The following is a 23,237-nucleotide window of genomic DNA, read 5'->3' as shown; positions in this document are numbered from 1 at the left end:
CAGTTCAGAGCAATGTTAATAGATTGTGTGTTACAAAGGGTCCCACAGCCAAGTGTGTAGAAAAACCAAGTTAAACACAGAAAAAAACAAGAGATTTTGCCAAAGGGCTCCTCGGGTTTTAAATATGCTTATGTATATAGAATAGGCAGTATTTCTCAAACATATTTGGCAACAGAACCCATCTTTTAGCAGAGGTCTCACAAAGTCTGTGTTTTGCATAAAATACCTTGGATAAAATTGCTCTAGAACATTGGTTTTCAGAGATTTTTTTTTTTTTTTTTTTTTTTTTGAGACGGAGTCTCACTCTGTCGCCCAGGCTGGAGTGCAGTGGCGTGATCTCGGCTCACTGCAAGCTCCGCCTCCCGGGTTCACGCCATTCTCCTGCCTCAGCCTCTCCGTGTAGCTGGGACTACAGGCGCCCGCCACCACGCCCGGCTAATTTTTTGTATTTTTTGGTAGAGACGGGGTTTCACCATGGTCTCGATCTCCTGACCTCGTGATCCGCCCGCCTCGGCCTCCCAAAGTGCTGGGATTACAAGTGTGAACCACTGCGCCCGGCAGATATTTTTTTCTTTACTTAATCTCCTAGAATAATTTTGAAAAAGTTGTGTTCACATATCTTTAAGCTGACATCTACATTTTCATTAAAAAGTCAAGTGGATACAATAGGTTAATTTCTGGCACATTTATATTGTATGTGTGCATTAAATAATTTCATCAAAACTTTGGAGCTGCAGAATTGGTTCAGGCCATTGATAAACAGTCTCTGCCATTTAACCTAATTGGTAAAGCCAGATCTTCTTATGAAACAAATCAGACTCATTACTTTTTCTGTGACTGTATCCTGGGGTTGATATATTTCTGAATTGTTCATTTATTCTGTGCCTGTGAGAATTTTACCTTTCAAGACAGTGTACTTAGAAAGGCCTAGGAAGATTCTGGATTGACAAGAGGTATGCCTTGACTTGGTCAAGAATAAGAAGGCCCTGAGGAAAGGGGAAGATAGGAAAGGAAGATTGGCAAATATATTCTTAGGCGGATGACTTCAAAAAGAAACATCTGAAGGCTGAAGATCTGTAGATTAGTTCCCTTAAAAGTATCCAAGCCTGTGTGTACCCTATAGAATATCTTCATGTTCCTTCGTGGGTATGTGTACCCAGTGCAAAGTTGTTCTTTGGAAGTTTAAGAAATATATATATTGTCTTAAAGTGAACTCCTCCACTTAAAGTAAGTGATCCTTATTAAATAATTTAATAGTCTGTCTGGGAAAAGTATTTGTATTAAGAGGTATTTTTCTGCTTTCAAGTGGGAGGCATATTGCTAGTGGAATTCTGTCATGGAATTTGTATTTACTAGCAAAAGCTGAACACACACAGATGAATCTCCAGAAAGCTTCATATTTTCACACAGTAGAAAGATCCTCATGTCGTGTTCTTACCTTGTCCTGACTCCTGTTGGACATGCCTCATTTCCTGTATAAACTTGCGTCACTAAGAAGACAGTAAATTCTTACTCACTTTGTTAAACATACATGCTTTCTTGTAGGAGAAGAGATGCATAAAAATATATTTATTTCCCATAAGGGCACTTGTGCTGTTCGTAATATATTATGCACCAAATGTCATACAATCTTTATTCCCTGTCATTTTCAGCCCTGGCAACTGGCAGATTGTTTTGAAGTTAGAGAATATTTAAACTACAAGTAACCTTGGGAATAATATAGTTCAGCCCCTCTGTGTTACAGGAGAGGACACTGAGATCAAGAGAAACTCAGAGACTTGCTCTGGGTAACATAACATTTTGTCCTAGTTGTACCAAAAGCCAGATCTTAGTGGAATATTCCTCCTATTATTTTCCCCCATCCTCTTCATCCTTTTTAGAAATATGGCCTTGGACAAAATTATCTCTGTAAAATGGAATAATTATTCTTGTACTGCCCACCATCCAGAATTGTTGTGAAGTTCCAATGAGATATGGTGTGCTATAGAAATGTAAAGAATCCTGATGAGGTAGAAGGAAGATGAAGGTCCTCACTTCATTGTCAGCTTATTGCATCATTCCCATGTACTGAAATACTTAGGCTGTTTTATGTTGGGTTGTTCATAGGGAGTCTCTTGTAATGCATGTATGCCTGATTACTCTATATTTTTCTACTACCTGGTTAATAGAAGCCCAGCCCTCTTATTTCTGTTGGGTTTTTCATAGGTAGTCTCTTGTAATGCATGTATGCCTGATTACTCTATAGTTTTCTTTTTTTTTTTTTTTTTTTTTTTTTTTTTTTTGAGACGGAGTCTACTACCTGGTTAATAGAAGCCCAGCCCTCTTATTTCTTTGTATTAGGTTGAACCATAGGACATTGCCAATATTTGACCATTTTAGAAGAAGAGCAGTTTTAGAAGAAAAGCAGTTTTGTATTATTGAACTTCATCTGTGAGCTGAAGTATGTGGTAGGCTATACAGGCAGAGATACCCGTAAATGTTTTAAATAAGTGGAAAAGTATGTAAAGCTCCTTCATGTTAGCTGTAGCTTCATGGATTTTGCCTACTCTAGAGGAGCACATGGGTCTGTATGAATTTCTTTCCTAGTTTCTGTTTCTATAAACTTCTAGACTGCCTGCTTGAACACAAAAGCTCAGATGGGGATAGGGAATGGGTGACTGGCTGTATGTGAGTGCTGAGCCCCTTCAGCCATTTATTTTGGCCTTCATTCTTTAACTCAGGTAGTTGTGCAGTATGCAGTGGTTATACCACTTCTTCAAAGGACAGATTTCCACAGTTTTCCAGAGAAATTTGTCATCTATAGAGGGAGAACAAGGAATAAATTCATGTGTTTTTCAAACTAAATATTAAAATACTTTTGATTTATTTAGAATCCGTTAAGGAAGGTTTGTTGACCCTTTAAAATATGAGACTCGGCCGGATGCAGTGGCTCACACACTTTGGGAGGCTGAGCACTTTGGGAGGCCAGGTGGGCAGATCACTTGAGGTCAGGAGTTCAAGACCAGCCTGGCCAACATGGTGAAACCCCGTCTCTACTAAAAATACAAAAAAAAAAAAAAAAAAAAAATTAGCCAGGCATGGTGGCACGTGCCTGTAATCCCAGCTACTCAGGAGGCTGAGGCAGGAGAATCGCTTGAACCTGGGAGGCGAAGGTTGCAGCAACCCGAGATTGTGCTGCTGTACTCCAACCTGTGCGACAGAGTAAGACTCCATCTTAAATAAATAAATAAATAAATAAATAAATAAATAAATAAATAAAAATATGAGACTCCTGAAACACTATATTGTTATTTGATATTATTCAAAAATAAGCTATTTATAAAATGACAAATATTGTAATCAGGTTTTATTTGATTAAAGAAAGAAGATAGCTTTAGGCAATGAAGTCTAAATAGAATTCTGGTTTACTATTCACCCATCACGTTCCGTACAATTGTTAAGTCTGAATAGAATTATGGTTTACCATTCACCCATCACGTTCTATACAGTTGTTAACTGTAAATAGAATTCTGCTTTACCATTCACCCATCACATTCCATACAGTTGTTAAGTCTAAATAGAATTCAGGTTTACCATTCACCTATCACATTCCAAACAGTTGTTAAACTTTGGCCTGATGATGTCTTCACTTGGAATGTTCTTCTCTCATCCAAATACAATGCGTTCAGTTCAACCAATGCTTTGTTCTTAACGTGTTTGCGAGTCTCTGACATCCTTCACTTTAATTTAGAAAGCTTGTAACTCCCTGTCTAGGAAAATCACTTAGTTGCTCCTGTTTCTTAGAAATATCTTATTAATTTATTAATTTCTGAAGTCCTATATTAAAATTATGGGGATAAGTTGTTTGTTGGCTGGGAAGGGGCACAAAGAACTTTCTGAGGTGATGGAAATGTTCTTTTTTTTTTTTTTTTTTTTTTTTTTTGAGACGGAGTCTTGCTCTGTCACCCAGGCTGGAGTGCAGTGGTGCGATCTCGGCTCACTGCAAGCTCCACCTCCCAGGTTCACGCCATTCTCCTGCCTCAGCCTCCCGAGTAGCTGGGACTGCAGGTACCACCACCACACCTGGCTAATTTTTTGTATTTTTAGTAGAGACGGGGTTTCACTGTGTTAGCCAGGATGGTCTCGATCTCCTGACCTCGTGATCTGCCCGCCTCAGCCTCCCAAAGAGCTGGGATTACAGGCATGAGCCACCGCGCCTGGCCAGAAATGTTCTTAATCACAATCTGGGTGGTGGCTACACCACACATGGATATGTAAAAATTCATCTAGTTGTATACTTAAGATCGATATATTCTAGTGTATATACGTTAAATATAGGAAACAGAAATCTAATCTCTAATTTGTAGTAGTTCAGGAAATATAAAAAAAAAATGAACCAAGGCAGTTGAAGGAAACAGTTTTTCTGGAAGCTGTGAGAATGTGTCACAAAGGAAGGCCCAGGCTTCCTGGGTTCTTCGGGCCAAAATTAGTGGAAGTATTGGTGCCAGTGCCGGTGGCACAAGCTGATTAAAACAGTCATAACAGGAAGAGTCTTACACGATTCTTCTTTTTTGTGGATGTTTCTGTTTCTTCCTGTCTATGCCTAATTGGTTTGCTTGGTCATTTTTGTTGTTTTTTTCCGTCTGAATTCCTGTCCTCCATTCCCATGGCATCAGAGTCAAGGCAGTGAGCAGTGTGGAGAGTCAAAGAAGGGGCATTGGAAGAGGGTACTAGGCATTGGCTGTAAGTCAGGTATTTGTGAGTCTGGGGGGAAACCTCTACCTTAGCCTGGCAGCCAGCCACAAGGCTGAGATGGTGCTGTTATAGAAACCACCTAGCAAGGGAAAATTCTGGGTCCTCAATCTTATCATGGAATGTGTAGTGGTGCAGCCAATGAACAGGAGTACAGGCCATTCAGGGGAAGAGGAATGCTAATAATCATACCCTAGTGAGGATGTGAGGGGAAATAGAAGAGTGGAAATTTTGTCCAGCCTTCCTGACCGCAACTGGCTGGTTACCCAAACTTGAGGTTTTACTTGGGACATATAATAGGGCTTCACTTGTACCATGTAAGCTCCAACTGGACTTGGCACTCTTCCTGGTCCTTCCTGGTGGTTTTCTTAAAAAGAATGAGTTACGGGGAAATATTTTCAGTTACATGCTGTATATAAAAGTGCACTACAGAACAACACACACTTCAATAAATAATGAGATGGTCAGGTGCTATACTGTGTGCTGTACCAGGTGTCATCTAGCTGTACCAGTTTCCAGCTACGTGCAAGTTGGAACACCATAGAATTTATATAGCAAATATGCATTAACTTATCATTTGAATGTCACGGAAGGTATCAAACTTTGTCACTGAAATTAGCTTAAAAATTGCATGCTCTGAGTAAAATATGTATATGTAGATCACGATGTCTACTTAGAACATGAAATATTCATGTTCAAGTAATGTTAGTATTTGCTTAAATAATGATTGAGGGCTATATTTTCTTTTTATGTGATGATCCTGATAATAATGTTTTGTTACCATTGTATCCAACTTTTTGATTTTCAATTAATTACCTTTGCAAGTGACTATATAATCTTTCTTTGTAAAATCACTTCATTTATATCCCTCCTCTTTCAAATCACTTTGATTTCCCCCCGCATCTCCATATGCAGAGTATCTTAAGTGTCTATTTGTAGCAGTGATTTCCTCTTTCACTCTATTTCTGAATCATCTGCTACTACTGGGTAGTTCTACTTGGGTATCCCAATGTGACCTTGAACTATAAAACTGAACTCCTCTTCTTCCTGCCTTCTTTCTTCCTCAGAACTCCTGCAAAACCAGCTGTGATTTTTTTTTTTTTCCCTTTTTCTTGGATTAGAAGCCTCCAGACATCCTTGACTCCTTTCTCTTACCTTCTCATGGTGTGTAGTCCAGTCAAGCACCATGCATTGTCAATTGTTCTTAAAAAAATAAAAATAAAAAGATTTGTCCATTCTTTATCTTCCTGATTGTTCTCTCTGTCACCAGCCTGGCTGTTACCAACCTCATACTTGCATGACCCCTTCAAGTGATCAGACTTTTAATCTCTTCTCAACAAGCCATGTGTTGGCCAGGTGAATTTTCCTAGAGTCTGTCTTTGAGTCTGTCTCTCTCCTGCTCAGAAACCTTTAGTACAGCTCCCTGTTCTCAATGAAACTGAATCCAAATGCAGCCTGAATTGTACCAGCTCTGTTTCCAACTATTTACCTTCCTGAATCTTCTTTTCCAGCCAGTGGTTTGACTCATTATTTCCTGAGCCTCCATCCACTGGCCACACTCTGCTCAAGCTCCAGGGTTTCCCACACAAGTCATTCCTTCCCTTCCTCGCCCATCCATCCAGCTGCCACCCAGACATCAGCACTCTAAAGTCTTACGTCCTCCTCTGTGCCACAGTCTGCCCCACCTCCAGCTTCTTTCTGTGGCTTTTACTGTCTGTATAGGCAATTTCATAATTTAACTTCTAACAGTTTATGACATTCTTTCTTGGGATGACTTGAACTGCTTTTCACTTCTTTAGTTTTTCAAATATTCATATGTACAGTTAGACTGTCAGTGCTTCCAGAGTGAGAGTCTTTGTCCATAGTACCTAACATAAACTAACACTAAAGCAGAAGCTCTGCGAAGGCCAGAATTTTTATCAGTTTTTTTTCACTAGTAAATCCTTAGCACCTGGCATGTAGTAGGTATGTAATAAATATTTGCTATATAAATTGTAAATGTTCAATAAACATTAATTGATTTAAGATTATTCACACCTGCTACATCCTTTTTTCACTATAACTAAAAGATTATTATAGTGAAAAAGGAAGTGAATGCAATGTATAGCCAGAATCTGCTCAATGGGGCTTGACCGCTCCTTCTAAAGAATTGTGTTTTTCTGCAGATATTAATGAATGTCAACTACAAGGTGTATGCCCTAATGGTGAGTGTTTGAATACCATGGGCAGCTATCGATGTACCTGTAAAATAGGATTTGGGCCGGATCCTACCTTTTCAAGTTGTGTTCGTAAGTAATAATCACTTTTTATTCCTATTTTGGATTAATTGTCTTTGGGGTTTTTCCAAAAGAACGGAAATACTCAGTGGCCAAATGAATGCTTGTAAATATGCAGGAAAACCTCATTAATTAAAATAACAAGGAGGGGGCCCGCCTGATGTAGTAAAATAAAGTGATATCATGGAACCTTCTCTAAAATGCATTTTTATCATGGTGATAAAAATATAATAGCTAAAACTCTGAATAGAGACTAAGCATACTGAGGAAATATGCTTTGATGAAAAGAGAGAATTAAAATGGACATATCAAACTTTTTTGGTACCTGAGAGATGACAGTAAGTTTTTCCTTCATAAATACAGTATTTTAAGCATTCTTTAGGTTGAATTAAACTGTGTCCCAGCTTCTGCCTTTAATTATTCCAAATTCTGAGTCACTGGACTCTGATTTAATGAGGTTTCACTTCTTTCTCAATTGGAAGAGTCTGGAAAATAGTTACCAAGGCCCTGTGTTTTAGATTTTCTAATTCAGTTCTAATTTCAGATACTGTCTTGTTCTTTAAACCCACCAAAATGACCCTAAATTATACTGTTTTGCCTTAAAAATGTTTCTGAGATTTTCCCTTGTTTCTGATAAGGGTTAAAATCCTTCATTAAACCACATGTTCTAATATTGGTTCTGAAATATAGTTTCACCAAAGAGATACTCCCTCTCCATGTAAATTAATCCATGTAATCACTACAGATCATATGCCATTAGAGAGGAATGCATTTTAGGTGTAAAGTTCTCAAATGCAGATTTGAGATTTTTAAGAATGTCTTATTTTTAATCATGCCCATTATTATAGGTAAGCACTGCAAGATTTTTTTTAAAGAGATGGGGTCTTGCTATGTTGCCTGGGCTGGACTCAAATCCTGGACTCAAGTGATCTCTGTTCAGCCTGCTGAGTAGCATGACTATAGACATGGGCCTTGTAGCACTGCAGATTTTTAAAGATTATATACAGTTTAAATGGATGCATGGCAGAAAAGTATTAGGATAATTTTAAGAGCAACTGTGTATTAGTTTCTTTCCTGCAAGTTTTTGTTTTTATCTATCTATCTATCTATCCATCTATCTATCTATCTATCTATCTATCTATTTTTGCGACGGAGTTTCACTTTTGTCGCCCAGGCTGGAGTGCAATGGTGTGATCTCCCACCCACTGCAACCTCCGCCTCCCGGGTTCAAATGATTCTCCTACCTCAGCCTCCCAAGTAGCTGGGATTATGGGCATGTGCCATGATGCCCAGCTAATTTTTGAATTTTTAGTAGAGACAGGGTTTTGCCATGTTGGTCAGGCTGGTCTTGAACTCCTGACCTCAGCTGATCCACCCACCTCAGCCTCCCAAAGTGCTGGGATTACAGGTATGAGCCACCATGCCCGGCCACTTTTATTTATTTTTTAATGTGGCTTTGGTATATAATGAGCTGCATCTTTCTTGTCCCTAATTTGAAATATGCCATTTGGTTGACATGTTCTTCATGGGTATACTGCCATTCATTTTTAAAGAAGCTTATCTCTCTAACTCTTTGCCCTAAGGTATGTAGAGGTGATAAAATAAAGACAAATGTAGTAAAATAAAAATGACAGTCTCATTTATTACTTTTAGGTGAGTTTGTTGAGTGTTTTGAAATGTTATTACTAATTACTACTCTTTTCCTTTAAAAACTGTCAACTGCAGATTAGGAAGTTTTACACGTAAGTCCTCTTTTCTATGTTCTTTTACAAACAGTTCTGATCATGAAGCAGACAGACATGTAATTATAAGGCTTTCCTAACGGGTGGTAAAATTAGACCATAAAATTATATTTGCACACAAAGTACCTTTGAAACTGATGCAAGGACTTGGAAATTTCAGGCCAAAAATCACATTGTTGATGACATCCAGATAACTTAGGGGATCATTTTTGGCTGATTTGAATCACATGAATAAATATTTTAAATCATTTTATAATTTAAACATAAAGATTGTAGAGTTTGGATATGAGTTTGTTGTGAATGCTTTTTCCACCCTTTTATAATTTGACTTGTAGTCTGGTTACAATTCTTATATTGAAGGTTGCTGATTAGGTAAACTTGCAGAACTAGTCACAAAATGCTGTGTGAAACTTTGACTAGATCTGATGTCTAGAGTTAAGGGCAGATATCCAGGTTTTAATAAGATTGTAGAAATCTGCCAATGAGATTTTTGAAACACTTGCACATTTCCTTAGCATTTATTTTCCCTGTCAATGCCCAAATAATTCTGAACTTATTAAACAACCATCCATTCTTATTTGAAAAATAAGTAATTCAATTTTATGGTTCAGCTACAACAGCTGAACTGGTAAGTATTAAGAGACGTTTGTTGCTAGTTAAGTGTTCCAGTTGAGAGTTCGAAGTGAAAACCTGGGCTCTTTACCAGTGTTGAGTCAGAAGATTTATTTCTCTTTCCTCTGAATTTACCACATGTAACATCACAGAGACATATAGAGTTCCTTTCGGATTTGCGATTTGAACCAGTCCGCTCTGATTTTCAGGTGAATTCTGTGAAGAGCTTGATGGGGGAAGTCTGAGGACAGAAAGAATTAGGGAAGAAGGTGATACTTACAGAGTAAAGGAAAAAAATTAAAAGATCATGGTATTTTTGGTAGTCACAGGGAGGTAGCAGAAGGGGACTGGAGATCACACACACGGACACGCACACACACAGACACACAGACACACACACAGGCACTCAACACAGTGATTGCTAAATGTTTGCTCTGGAGAGAGATAAAACCAGCCAGGGATGAAGCCTGCAGGCAAATGGAGGACAAATGACAACATTTGCTAAGACAGTATGAATTTAGGCCATATCCAGAGCATACAAGGTGTGGCTGACTCTTTGAACTCCTGCACATGGTTATGGCCAAGGAACAACGGGAAGCACTTTCTCTTCTTGAATGCACTGAACTGAGATGAACCCCCCAGAATTCCTTGACTCCAGCCAAAGGTTGCAACAATTTCACTTTCTCTCCTTGCTGCTTGCCTTGGCTTAGCCAAGCTAAAAGGAAGAAAGTAGGCAAATGCTGGCATTTGCTGCCTCTGACCTCTATGTTTGAGGCTTAAGATGGTGTAGCAGCATTCTCCAGACTTGTTGCTACCTGATTTATGGGGAAAGGTGGAAATTCAAGGACTTTTCAGAGCAAATTCAAGAAAAGTATCGTCTTTGCAATCCAAGTAGGAAGACTTTCTGGCTTTCTGAACGCCTGCAGGAACTTCAGAGCTCCAGGATGAGTGCTGCTGAGAGAGTGTCCACAGGTTCAGTAAAAAGGCCCAGATAAAAGAATTCTGAGCCTATGCTTTTGCCTTTTGATAGTATTCTTTACCCATCAACTTGGAGCTAGTTGACAGAAATGGAGGGTTAGAGAGAAGATGTGCTCAGGAACTTCTGCCGTAGTCCTGGAAGTCATGAGATAAAGGGCAAATGCCTTTTAAAAGCCAGTCTTAATTAAGTACATCATTCATGTGTAATTTCCTGAGCATCTTTATGAGAAACATACTGTGCTTATCTTATACACTGGGAAACTAAAGCTAGGAAAGTTTAAGTAGCTTCTCACACAGCTAGTAGCTGAGAATTGAGATTTAAAACAGGATTTTTGCCTCCAAATTTAGGGTTCTAGATCAGGGGTTGGCAAATTATAGCCCACGGGAAAAAAAATCTGTTTGTTTTTGTAAATAAAGTTTTATTGGAACACAGCCATGTCCATTCATTTACTTATTGTCTAATGCTGCTTTTGTATTACAAGGACAGAGTTGAGAAGCTACAACAGAAATCGTATGGCCCACAAAGCCTAAAATACTTATTATCTGATGCTTGACAGAAAAAGTTTGCTGATGCTCAGGCTAATTAACATGGTCCAATAGAACTATCTGAGATGATGGAATATTCTCTATCTGTGCCAGGCCGCCTGTAATCCCAGTACTTTGGGAGGCCGAGGCATGCGGATCACAAGGTCAGGAGATCAGGAACATCCTGGCTAACGTGGTGAAACCCCGTCTCTATTAAAAGTACAAAAAAACAAAATTAGCTGGGTGTGGTAGCAGGTGCCTGTAGTCCCAGCTACTCAGGAGGCTGAGGCAGGAGAATGGCGTGAACCTGGGAGGTGGAGCTTGCAGTGAGCCGTGATCGCGCCGCTACTCTAGCCTGGGTGACAGAGTGAGACTCCGTCTTAAAAAAAAAAAAAAAAAAATATATATATATATATATATATGCTAGAGGAATTGGGTAAGGGAAAGGCAAGTCAGAAAACCTCATCTGTATGGTGATATGATAGAGAAGAGCTTTGGTTGGGTTTGGGGATTGGGCAGAGGGGGACACCAAACTGATTCAGCACCTTTGACTTGACCTGGACCTGGTTCTGTAGAATACACTCCATGCATATTTGCATTAGAAGATGAACTTCTTGAAGGCAGGGCTGTGTTTTGCTGATCTTCATATTTGCCATATGTGCCTAGCAGAGTATTTAGCTGTTAGGCTGATGAACTCTTATCTACTAAACGTATAGCAGAAGATGAGGATTAAAGTTTAGGTATTGGTTGGCTATAGCCTTGTATGCTTTCGCAGTGTTTTCCGAGGAGCTGAGCACATCATCTGTTCCTTCTCTGTGTACTGTCTGGCTAGAACAGGGGCCTTGTGTGGCACTCCAAATCGGAAACCACTTTCTGCCTCCCATTCATGTTCGCTGGCCTAGGGCGAGACCTGATGGGCCCTGCAAGCTCTTCCTTCCCTGGGATGAGAAGAGCAGATGCTGGCTTGCAGCATCAGCCATGTTCCTCATTCTCCAAAGTGCCTGATTATTCACTAAATGCTGCCCAAGAGTTATCTCTACTGTGGTTAAATATAGAGAACTAGGTAGTGATTTTGATAGTAGGTGACTAGGTTTATTTGGAAAGGTGGGTTTTTGTTGAAATGTTTCCCTTCATTACGCACACATACCTAATTGCATGCTTGCTAAAATGGAAGACGGGACCAGAGAGGGACAGGGACAATCACTGTCACGACTTTTGGTGCCCTGACTCTAAAACTCACATGGTAAACTGATTTTTCTTCAAGAAAGATGATGCTCTAAATCTAGACAGATTTATCCTGAAGTATGGTTTTTAATTCATACCTTAGGGTTCATTTTACTGTCATTTGGAAAGCCAATGTAGTTTTGGTTTCTCGTGTAATGTCAGGCTTTATCTCTCTGCTTCAGCTGATCCCCCTGTGATCTCGGAAGAGAAAGGGCCCTGTTACCGACTTGTCAGTTCTGGAAGACAGTGTATGCACCCTCTATCTGTTCACCTCACCAAGCAGCTCTGCTGTTGTAGTGTGGGCAAGGCCTGGGGCCCACACTGTGAGAAATGTCCCCTTCCAGGCACAGGTAAGACATGCCCAGCTGTATGCTCACATAGATTCCCAGCCACATGAGTACACGGGACAACTTTGGCAACTTGGGTCATTTGTGGTTTCTGACTTTAATTTTTAATAATACATTGTAAATATTTTATCACTTTTGTAGAAACTGTACACATACAATGTTGAATCAGTGGGAAAAAATTATGCACAAAGAGATTTTCCCATTTCTGTGTGATATCAGACTTCCTTTTGAATATTAAGAAAAGCCATTATATTTTATCTTCAATTTCCAGGACTCTGAGTCTGATATTTAAGTGTAGAGAGACCAGAAGGCTCTGCTGGGCCACGTGCTTTCCTAATGATTGGCTGCTCATCAATTCATAGTAACTAGACTTTGTGCAAGTTGACTCATTTACTCATTTATTGAGTATGGTGCTTCATTTCTTTAATTGGAAATGGAGGGAATTATATTCATGATTGAATTTATGCTATGAAGATTAATAACTTAAGGACAGATCTTGCCAAAACTCCTGAAAACTTCTGTGGGAGTTGAGTATTAAGAAGTAGCTTATTCTTTATCCTTCAATTTGGTACATAATTGCCTTATGCCCTGAGAAGGCAAATTTATCTCTTTAAATACCTTACTTCTACTAGTGAACCACCAGCTTCTCAAGCAGGATCAAGTAGAGTTAAGTGGAAGAGAAAGAAATGTAACCTGAAAGTATTAGACCTGATATTAACAAGGAATGGCCTCAATGTCACTTACTTGGGGTGGACATTAAATAGTCTACTCAATTGCATGTTTGATAAGATGCTTTCCACCTAGGAAAGTGTCTTAACTCTCACAGGGCTATGTAGTGTCTTAAAGCTGTAACTTACACCATAGCAGACAAGATTTAAATATAAGTATTATGACTCACCTTTGTTCATGGTTAGAACCAGAAAGAACTATGTTAAGGCAAAGGATAATACAACATTGATGGTATATCAGTAGACTAGATGATTTTAGGCCTCCAAAAAGTCCTAGTACCCTCTTGTGCCATCTGATGCACTCATTTTTTTTTTTTTTTTTTTTTTTTTGAGATGGAGTCTCACTCTGTTGCCCGGGCTGGAGTGCAGTGGTGTGATCTCGGCTCACTGCAAGCTCCGCCTCCTGGGTTCACGCCATTCTCCTGCCTCAGCCTCCCAAGTGGCTAGGACTACAGGCGCCCACCACCACGCCCAGCTAATTTTTTTTTTGTATTTTTAGTAGAGACAGAGTTTAACTGTGTTACTTGATCTCCTGACCTCGTGATCTGCCCGCCTCAGCCTCCCAAAGTGCTGGGATTACAGGCGTGGATCCACTCATTATTAAAAATTAATAATCAACTAAATCTTTATAATTTATAGACAGGTTTCTCTTGAAGTTCAGTTTTTAAAGCTTTCAGTTTGTGAATTTGTTATGCATATTATTTTGTGTCTGTATAATATGTTTTTAATTTTTTTACATTTTTTAAATTTTTAGCTCTTGAGTTCAGGGGTACAAGTAGAAGCTCAATTTTGATAGCTTTGTAATCCTTACATGAAGCATAAATTGAGATGGTTCCTGGAACTCAGGGATACTCCTCTCTAGTACTATCAGTAAATTTGAAAATAATATTCAAGATAAAATTTTTGCACTTAAGTTTTGATTATATGGTGATTTTCACTAAAAATATTTAGTTCATTCTTTAAACTTGGTCTTTAAAGTCATGTTTTCTTCTGGAAACATCTTTCCAAGTAAAAATTGTTTTTCCTAGTTAAACATAAGAATGAGGTTCTACCATTTAGTGTGTGATCCTTAGAAAAACAATATTTTAGCATACTATAAGCAGTATTTTTAGAGTTTCCTTTTTATTGAGAACTAATTTTAGGTCCCAAACATTCAATAGAAGATCTCTTGTTCGGTGAAAGTGAGAAATGACTTATTTTACATTCAATTTTAAAAGCAGAAATAAAAAAGTTAACCATAAGCTCCTTGGTGTCTGCATTTGGTAATTTGCCTCCAACACCAACACCAAAGGGATTAGGTGGATTTTTCCTCTGAAGGCCACACACTGCCTTACCCCACTTCTCCCCCTTGCCTTTCCCCTTCACTATTCATGGGGATTATACCGTGGAGGTTAGCAAATCACATGTGCTGAGTCTACTTTTTTTTTTTTTTAAAGAATAGAAAACCACTTATTTTCTGGCAATGATAGTGATTCCAGGGCACAGAATATCTCCGTGGCCTCTGGGTAATTAAACAAGCTGGTCACGGCCAGGCTTTTCCCAGTTATTGTTCCTTTACTTGAAAATAGCTGCATCTTGATTTGGCATTTCCCTTCTTTCTTGATTTCTACCTATCATCTCCAGCATGTCTCACTTCTCTAGACTCCGCCTCACTATCCCGAGATTCTCCCCTTCAGAAACACTTCCCCTTTTCCGTCCTCCATAATCTACATCCTCTTAACCAGCTGATACATGGCATTTTGGTGGAGCCCTTTGTGTTCTTCAACTGGAAGCAAACTGTGGGGATTTCAGCATCTCATTTCCCTGAATAGTGATTTTTTTTTAAGCCTTATGGCTCTTCATCTAACTTGGACAAATGTCACTGAGTTCTTTGTTAATAACTAATGAAATTACATCAAAGCGGGAAAAAAGCCTGATTTTTGCTGATAACATATACATGCAACATGAGATATATAATACACAGTGTCTTCTATATATAAAATATCTCCTAATGTATAACCTAATATAATATATAGTATTTTCTAATTGGTTGCTGATATATATGGGATGGAGGGCTAACTATATATATATATATATATATATATATAGTTACCGTCTATATCCATGGTTATGCATCAGTGGATCCAACCCAATTGGTTGGTTGAATCTGTGGACGCAGAACTGGATATGGAGGGCTGATCATACTATGCAATTTTATGTAAGGGACTTGGGCATTGCAGATTTTGGTATCCACAGGGGGTATCCTAGAACGAATCCCTCATGGATACTGAGGGATGACTATATATATAATATGATATATAAAATATATGCTAAGTATATGCTATACATAATATGTATATTCTGATTTGGTAGGATAAGGAATTAACAGATGGAAAAACATTTAGTAAAAAAAGAGTTGGAGTTTTTTCTGTAAATATGCAAGTTTATCAGAAATTCGAGCAATTTGCTTACATTTTGCACCTGTTTTTGAAGTTTTAAAATGTAACTATATTAGTGATGATTTATTAAGAGCTATTCATCATTATATTTTCCTCTGTATAAGTTTGCACTGTTAGATTTTTAAAAGGAATATTTTCCCATCCCAAATCTAGCTGCTTTTAAGGAAATCTGTCCTGGTGGAATGGGTTATACGGTTTCTGGCGTTCATAGACGCAGGCCAATCCATCACCATGTAGGTAAAGGACCTGTATTTGTCAAGCCAAAGAACACTCAACCTGTTGCTAAAAGTACTCATCCTCCACCTCTCCCAGCCAAGGAAGAGCCAGTGGAGGCCCTGACCTTCTCCCGGGAACACGGGCCAGGAGTGGCGGAGCCAGAAGGTGAGAGCGGTAATAGATCATGGACTCTAGACATCTCTCTGTGTGTCTTTGCTTTGATTTCCCTGTTTATAACCCTCTAGAGCAGAGTTTCTCAGCCTAAGCACTATTGGCATTTTAGAGTGGAGAATTATTTGATTGGGGGCTGCCCTGTGTATTGTAAAATGTTTAGCCACTGCTCTAGAATAATATGTACCTAGTAGATAACAATATTCCATGCTAATTTCAGAATGTTGTCCTGATGTTTGGGGGCTACTTTATCTTGGCGTTTATTCTTGGAGAGCGATTTAGATCCTTCAGGGAATAGCCCTAATTGATTTCTTGTCTAGAAGGCCATTTAACAAGTATTTATTTATGAAGTGGAATCCACAGACTTTCAAAAAGTTAAAGCATTAAGGTCTAATGGGCAGTCAAGGATAATGGAGGGTGAAATGAAGGAAGCTAAGAGATCGTCAGTTGAAGAGATCTGGTGATCACCTAATGTGGTTCTTCCATTTACCCTCTGAGAAACCTGAGACCTAGAGAGGGGACATGACTTGCCAGATGTCATATAGAGAACATGTAATGAGACCCGTGACCATGGAGCACCTTTTCCCAAGGAAATAGTTTAAGGCCTTGTACTTGAGAGGGAGTCTAGAGACAATGGACTTTTACTCTCTCTCTCGCATTCAGGATGTGGGGTCATCCCTGTCTCTTTATATAAACCCAACAATAACTGATACTTCACATATCTTGCTTACAAAAATGTTCACCTCAGAAGGAACAAACCTTTTAGATTTGTATGGAATAGACGTATTTTCTCTAATAAAGCTCCTGCTGGCTTTTCACAGTTGATTCTTAGGTCAGAATTCAGGGGGCCATTTTTGGGTGCTGTTGAGGAGATAGAGTGCCCAGGCTAGTGTTGTGTTGGGAGCTTGCCACAGCCTTCTTCTTGGTAAGGCAGGCTTTTTTTCTGAGCTCTGAACGTTTGTGTGTTCTGGCCTATTTGATTCTATGCTTTCACTCACTGCATTTCTTCCTTGGTGAGGCAGAACAGGCAAAACCTCAGCTGGAATCAACAGTATTAATCAGTTTGCCCCTGGACACTTAGTGTCATGACCAGATGTTTGCAACTGTTCATTGTTTGCACAGGCAGGAGGAAATGGGCCGTAGTTCCAGATTTTGCCTCAAGACCTTCTTCGTGGTGGGTTAGGCAGAATAGAAGGTTAATTGACTTTCTCCAACCCCAAGAATATTGCAGCAATGATTTTACTTTGTCTGGTACCCTGATTGCTTTCAGGATTTAATGCTCCTACCCAGCCTGTAAACTAATGTTTTTACAGGAGACATTGATTGACTTATGAGAAAAATCCTGGTGAATGTTGATCCAGGGCTTTAGAACTAATATGAAGGACTGATTAATGAAAAGCAAGTCTTTAAAAATACAAAGGCATCACCAACACCCTCACAATAACGTTTATGATTGTGTAATGTATAATTTGTTCAGTATATTGATGCTAATCTCTAATTGGCTCTTCCTGGCTTGTGAGATTCTTTTTCGTAATTTAGTTAGCATATCTTTTTGAAAATATTCACGGGGCTTCATTAAAGTTGGAATACATCAAGAATGCAGCACATGCTGTCATGTCTCTTACTGAAATAAGTGACATTCTTTTTTAACACTGACACCAGAAAGCATTTCAAACATTATATACCATAAGGATAAGCCTTTAACCAATTAATGAAAATGTTTGTTTTCTAACATATGGAAAGTTCCACATAATTGAGATAAGGCATAAAATGATGTACCAGAAAGTATTGCCTTCTTCTTTTAATTTTAATTTTGAAAGAGCTTGAAAGACTTGTTCACATCTTCTCCATGTGCTCCAGTAGTTGAGGAGTAACAGCACTGAGGGTTCTCTGTTAGTCATGTGTAAAATTCCCTTAAATGGCAGATGATCCTAATTCTGCATTTGCTTTAGTTTGATTCTTAATCCTTTTGCAGAGATACTGGACTTCTATTGCTTTTTAAAAATTGAAATATAATAGACTGAATTGTCTTAAATCGTACTAATACCCTTTTTCTTTTCTGGTTTTAGTGGCAACTGCACCCCCTGAAAAGGTAATTTATTCATTGTTTGCAAGTCTTTTTTTTTTCAACCCTCAAAGTGATTTTCTATTAGAATATGTATGGATTTTTTAGACTTAAATATAGTAACATCTCTATTATGCATCATTTGGTTTGAGTTAATATAGCATTCAGTTAAAAAAATTTATTGAGCCATTGTTATAGATTGGGACTCTTCTCAGTATTAGGAAAACAATAGAGAACAAATAGGACAAAAATCTCTACTTTCATGAAGCGTCAATTCTAGTGAGAAGAAAATGGGGAACTAATGGGAATCAAGGGCATAAATAGAATTCAATGTCACCTGATGGCCTGGACCATCTGTGAAAGAAAGGCTGTGACATGCTTAGATAATCATGTATTCCTAGAGCACATACATAGTTAGTGAGGTACTTCTTAATTCAACTAAAATTTAACATACATGTTTGAATTGAGTTTGAATAACAACAGAAGTTAACGCTTAAAAGTTACAATCAAATACTAGAATGTTGCTTTTTGAAAAGTCAGTCTATTGGCTTTTGGGCATAGATGGGGGCTATAAATTGTGAGACATTTTAGTAGGAAATGTAAACATTTACTGGATCTAAGTCCTATTTATGTAATATTGTTCCTTCTCTGAATTTTTCTTTATTTTAATGAAAACATTCATTTTCATTAAATGAATGAACTTTATGTTGGAGAACTACTATGATATATTGCTAGACTAAATTATCGTTGCATTTTAAAATGGGATCTCAATGCACGTAACAGGCTTTAATTTTCTTTTTATCTCCTTCTCCATAATAATTACATGAAAATTAGGTAATTATTAAATATTTATACATTTATGTACCATTCTTTAAGCTGGCAAGAATGCATTATTAGAATTTAGATGAGGCAATACATACATAAATTATTTTAAATAGTATTCTAAATCTTTATCTTATAATTATGGGATAGAGTAACATACATGTCATAGCATAAGTGCTGAAATAATCAAGAAAAAGAGACTTATGATCTTGGAGTGATAGCACTCATCCAGAAAGAGGTTATAGTATTTTGAGCCCAAAAAAAGTATAGCAGATATGCATACTTTATGTGTACTTTTGAAGCTCTTAGCATCTCTAAAGATCAGTCACAGCGAGTAGTTTGCAATTTTGTTGATTTTGAATTTAGTTCTGGTTGATATATGGAAGTAATTATTTAGCTTGTAGGTGGGCCAGCCAGCAGCCTGGCAGCCTCATCATAACTCAGTTCTTCTGTCTTTATGATTGAATTTAATAACTCTCATTAAAAATCTAAAAGAAAGCCTAAAAAATTTTCTTGTATACTTTTACTGCATTTTATTTGGGGAGGAGATAGCACGAAAAATGCAATCATAGTCTTTGTTGTCTTGGTATTTACAAAACTCTCATGATGTTATGTGATGGATGAAGAAAAGAGAGGATGCCCAGAGATGTGCAAAGGTGTGGTGGAGGGGACAGCAAGGGTCATGAAAGACTTGGTCAGAAACCGAATTAGGGACTGCTTTAGAAGGCTTAGAGTACCAAACTGCCATTGTAATCAGTGGGGAAATACCCTGCTTCTCGACTGGACCCTATTTGTTAAACGTAGAAGTGGTGTAGATTAGGAAGTCTGCTGCCTCACGGTGATGGGGGAAATTCTGTAAACTGCAGTAGTGGATTAACACCTGATCCTGGTCTGTTCCTTGTTGGCACTGGCCATGGCTGCAGGGAATGGGGTGCAATTGAGACTGGTTGAGGTCATCTCTAGTAATTAATAGAAAGCTAGTTTTAAGAAGACAGAGGAAATGTGGGAAAAACTATTAAGTGCTCAGTATTTGTAGGAGCTGAATTTTGGTAGGACTACTCAAATTAAGAAGAAAGAGGAAGCCAGTTAGATTATTACAATAAACTGAAAATGAGAGTGAGTCCAGCCTAGGGTGGTGGGGTCTATGGATATGAAAAAGCGTGAACAACTGTAAGAAAAAAGTGTCAATGGACGGGGCTTGCAATGAAAAATGAAAGAAGGAGGACTAAAAGGTGACTTTAAACCTGGATGGGACAGATTAATGACTGTGGCACTGGCAGAAATGAAGTTGGAATGAGAGTCTGGATGGTTTTGGAAGGGTGGGCTGGAGGTATCTGTGGGATATCTAAATGGACTTACCCTGTAAGCATTTATGCTTGCAAGGTTGTATTTGTGATGAGATATCCAGGCAGACTATCTTAGAAAAAGCAGAAAAGAGGTGATACTTGAAGCCAGGAGAAGAGGATAAGAGGTTAACAGAGGCCAGAGGAGTAAGCTTTCTGGAAGAGGACAGAACCAAGTAACTCGATGAGTACTTGAATGTAGTGATGATATGAGCTCCCTGGTCCCATCTGGTGTGAGTGAAGTCACAGATCCTTAACTAGGCTAATTGTTCAGTCTGCCTGAGCCCTGCACAGTTGTAAATGGAAGCTGAGCCATGGATGATGGACTGCTTCTTTGCTTGAGGTCCAGGGGACAAGCGTGGGCACCAAAATGTGTGATGAAGCCCCAAATCCTTCTCCAAGCCAGCAAATTTCTGTTGCTCTGCCTGGCTACCACTGTTCAGAGAGCTGGAGTTGTAAAGTTATCAGATGTGAGGTTAAAGGAGGCCGTAGTGACTGACTGGTTTAAAATATTTTAACTTACCATGTGTTCTTTGTTATGGCACATCTGCTATATCCATTATTTAATCTGCAAACTGTGGCTGGTCATCTTAGTGGGGCAGAGCCACATGTGAATGAGGCAATAGTCCTCGTTGGGGGTTAGTTTTGCCCTGTTGCAGACCAAATATGGACCCCTGGGCCAAGACATTTACTTACAAGATCAGACTTTGGGCCTCAGGGAAATGGCTGAAGATATGTGCGTGGATCAGCACCGCTGGGAAAAATTTAGGGCTTCCCATAGTAGCACCACATCAAAGGTTCTTTTTTTTTTTTTTTTTTTTTTTTTGTAATTTCACACAATTATACATGTAAAGTCCTATGATATTTCTTTGCCTTTCTAAGAATATAATTAATTACATAAAAATAGTAATATGTGGGAAACTAAAAATAATTTCCACTTTCAATTCTTTTTTTTTTTTCTTATTCTCTTTTAAAATACAACCATCCAGGAAATACCTTCATTGGATCAAGAGAAAACCAAACTTGAGCCTGGTCAACCCCAGCTGTCTCCAGGCGTTTCCACTATTCATCTGCATCCACAGTTTCCAGGTAGCCTGTGTTGATCTGTGCTGTTTGTCAGAGTATTCTGAATAAAAATGTAAGACGGGAAATTTTTGTCTTTGATTTTGTCTAGTAAATTACTAGACTTCATAACTGAAGTTCAGTGTTAAGTATAGTAATATACTTATATAATGTTAGCATAATTACAGCATTGTAAGTATTGTAGTGGGAAAGATAAGGTTTTTTTTACTGTTTTCTGTGATCAGGAGCGGTATATACTATTCAAACATTATTGAAGGTTATCATTTGATGAATGATCATTTTTCTTGGCTTCCACATCACTCTCAGATATTCTTGCTAAATGTTGAGCCCAGAGCCTTGGGACATAGAACAGTTCTTTATATCTGACAAATGCTGTGATATATTGCTAGACTAAATTATGCTTGTATTTTGAAATGGGATCTCAATGCACATAACAGGCTTTAATTTTCTTTTTATCCTCTACTTCCCCATATAGTAGTGATTGAAAAAACATCACCTCCTGTGCCTGTTGAAGTAGCTCCTGAAGCTTCTACATCTAGTGCCAGCCAAGTGATTGCTCCTACTCAAGTGACAGGTTGGTGCAGTATTTTTATATTATATATCACATGGAGGAGACATGGGGCTGAGCTTCATTTTAAATGTAGTATCCATTATATAAGCTTGCTCATGGCAGGGTTAGCCATACTAGCAAATATTTGGAAATCATCTAAATACAGTTAAAAAGGAGGCGTATGTGTAAATAAATTATAGTATATATGAAACAATATCACATAGTATTAAAATAATGTTTGAAAAGAGTAGTTAATATCATGAGGAAATATAGCATAATCTTTGTTAATAAATACAGAATACAGGCTGGGTGCGGTGGCTCATGCCTATAATCCCAGCACTTTGGGAGGCCAAGGCAGGCAGATCATGAGGTCAAGAGATCGAGACCGTCCTGGCCAACATGGTGAAACCTTGTCTCTACTAAAAATACAAAAAATTAGCCAGGTGTGGTGGTGCGCACCTGTAGTCCCAGCTACTTGGGAGGCTGAGGCAGGGGAATTGCTTGAATCCAGGAGGCAGAGATCACAGTGAGCCAAGATCACGCCACTGCACTCCAGCCTGGCGACAGAACGAGACTCCATCTAAAAAAAAAATAAAAATAATAAAAGGACTGGGTGCAGTGGTTCATGCCTGTAATCCCAGCACTTTAGGAGGTCGAGGTGGGCGGATCACTAGGTCAGGAGATTGAGACCATCCTGGCTAACACGGTGAAACCCCGTCTCTACTAAAAATACAAAAAAATTAGCTGGGCGTGGTGGCAGGCTTCTATAGTCCCAGCTACTTAGGAGGCTGAGGCGGGAGAATGGCATGAACTCAGGAGTCAGAGTTTGCAGTGAGCTGAGATTGTGCCACTGCACTCCAGCCTGGGGGACAGAGCAAGACTCCGTCTCAAAAAAAAAAAAAAAAAAAAGAATATAATGTAATGATTACAATTTTACTTTTAAAATTTCTACGAACACAGAAAAAGAAAGAAAATGCATCAGTGTTCAGTTCTCACCAGTTAATACAAGATCATGGATAATTATGTTCTTTAATATATTTTTATTTTCAAAGTTCTGCATAATAAACATTTTAATCATGAGTGAAATAGTACAAAATGTTTTATATTTTGAAACAAATGCAAAATTCTAAATGTCCATATCCTTAATGTGTATTGAGCTCTTATAAATCAATAGGAAAAATACTAACAATAGAGAAATGGAAAAATAATATAATCAGATAATTTGTAGGAAAAAACAATACCAAGAAGCATAAAACAGAAAATTTCAACTTTCCTGGTAATCAAAGAAAGGCAAGCTAACCTAGGGTAATACCTTATTCCTATCAAATTAGTGTGTAAAACCCAATCAAACTATTTTTATTAGGGTGAGATTGAGACTCTCTCACA

General features: G+C 38.4%; 1 protein-coding gene across 33 annotated transcripts in view; it reads left to right on the top strand.

Moving 5' to 3' along the window:
* The window catches only part of LTBP1 (latent transforming growth factor beta binding protein 1), a 442,730-nt gene that overhangs the window by 278,653 nt on the left and 140,840 nt on the right, over nucleotides 1-23,237 (top strand). For 10 of the 33 annotated variants that reach the window (XM_055252602.2, XM_063623692.1, XM_055252604.2 and 7 more), the window contains 6 exons: nucleotides 6,897-7,019; nucleotides 12,271-12,438; nucleotides 15,914-15,982; nucleotides 18,058-18,080; nucleotides 21,208-21,307; nucleotides 21,777-21,875. In XM_055252602.2, coding sequence (XP_055108577.2) covers nucleotides 6,897-7,019; nucleotides 12,271-12,438; nucleotides 15,914-15,982; nucleotides 18,058-18,080; nucleotides 21,208-21,307; nucleotides 21,777-21,875 — 582 coding nt within the window. Of the gene's footprint in view, nucleotides 1-6,896; nucleotides 7,020-12,270; nucleotides 12,439-15,754; nucleotides 15,983-18,057; nucleotides 18,081-21,207; nucleotides 21,311-21,776; nucleotides 21,876-23,237 lie in introns of all 33 variants that reach the window. The other 23 variants (XM_055252599.2, XM_055252601.2, XM_055252618.2 and 20 more) reach the window with 7 other exon arrangements.

This window comes from Symphalangus syndactylus, chromosome 18 (genome assembly GCF_028878055.3).
Source record: "Symphalangus syndactylus isolate Jambi chromosome 18, NHGRI_mSymSyn1-v2.1_pri, whole genome shotgun sequence".
Taxonomy (NCBI): Eukaryota; Metazoa; Chordata; class Mammalia; order Primates; family Hylobatidae; genus Symphalangus; species Symphalangus syndactylus.
The sequence above is the reverse complement of the archived record's forward strand: the minus strand, read 5'-3'. Positions and strand labels throughout refer to the sequence as shown.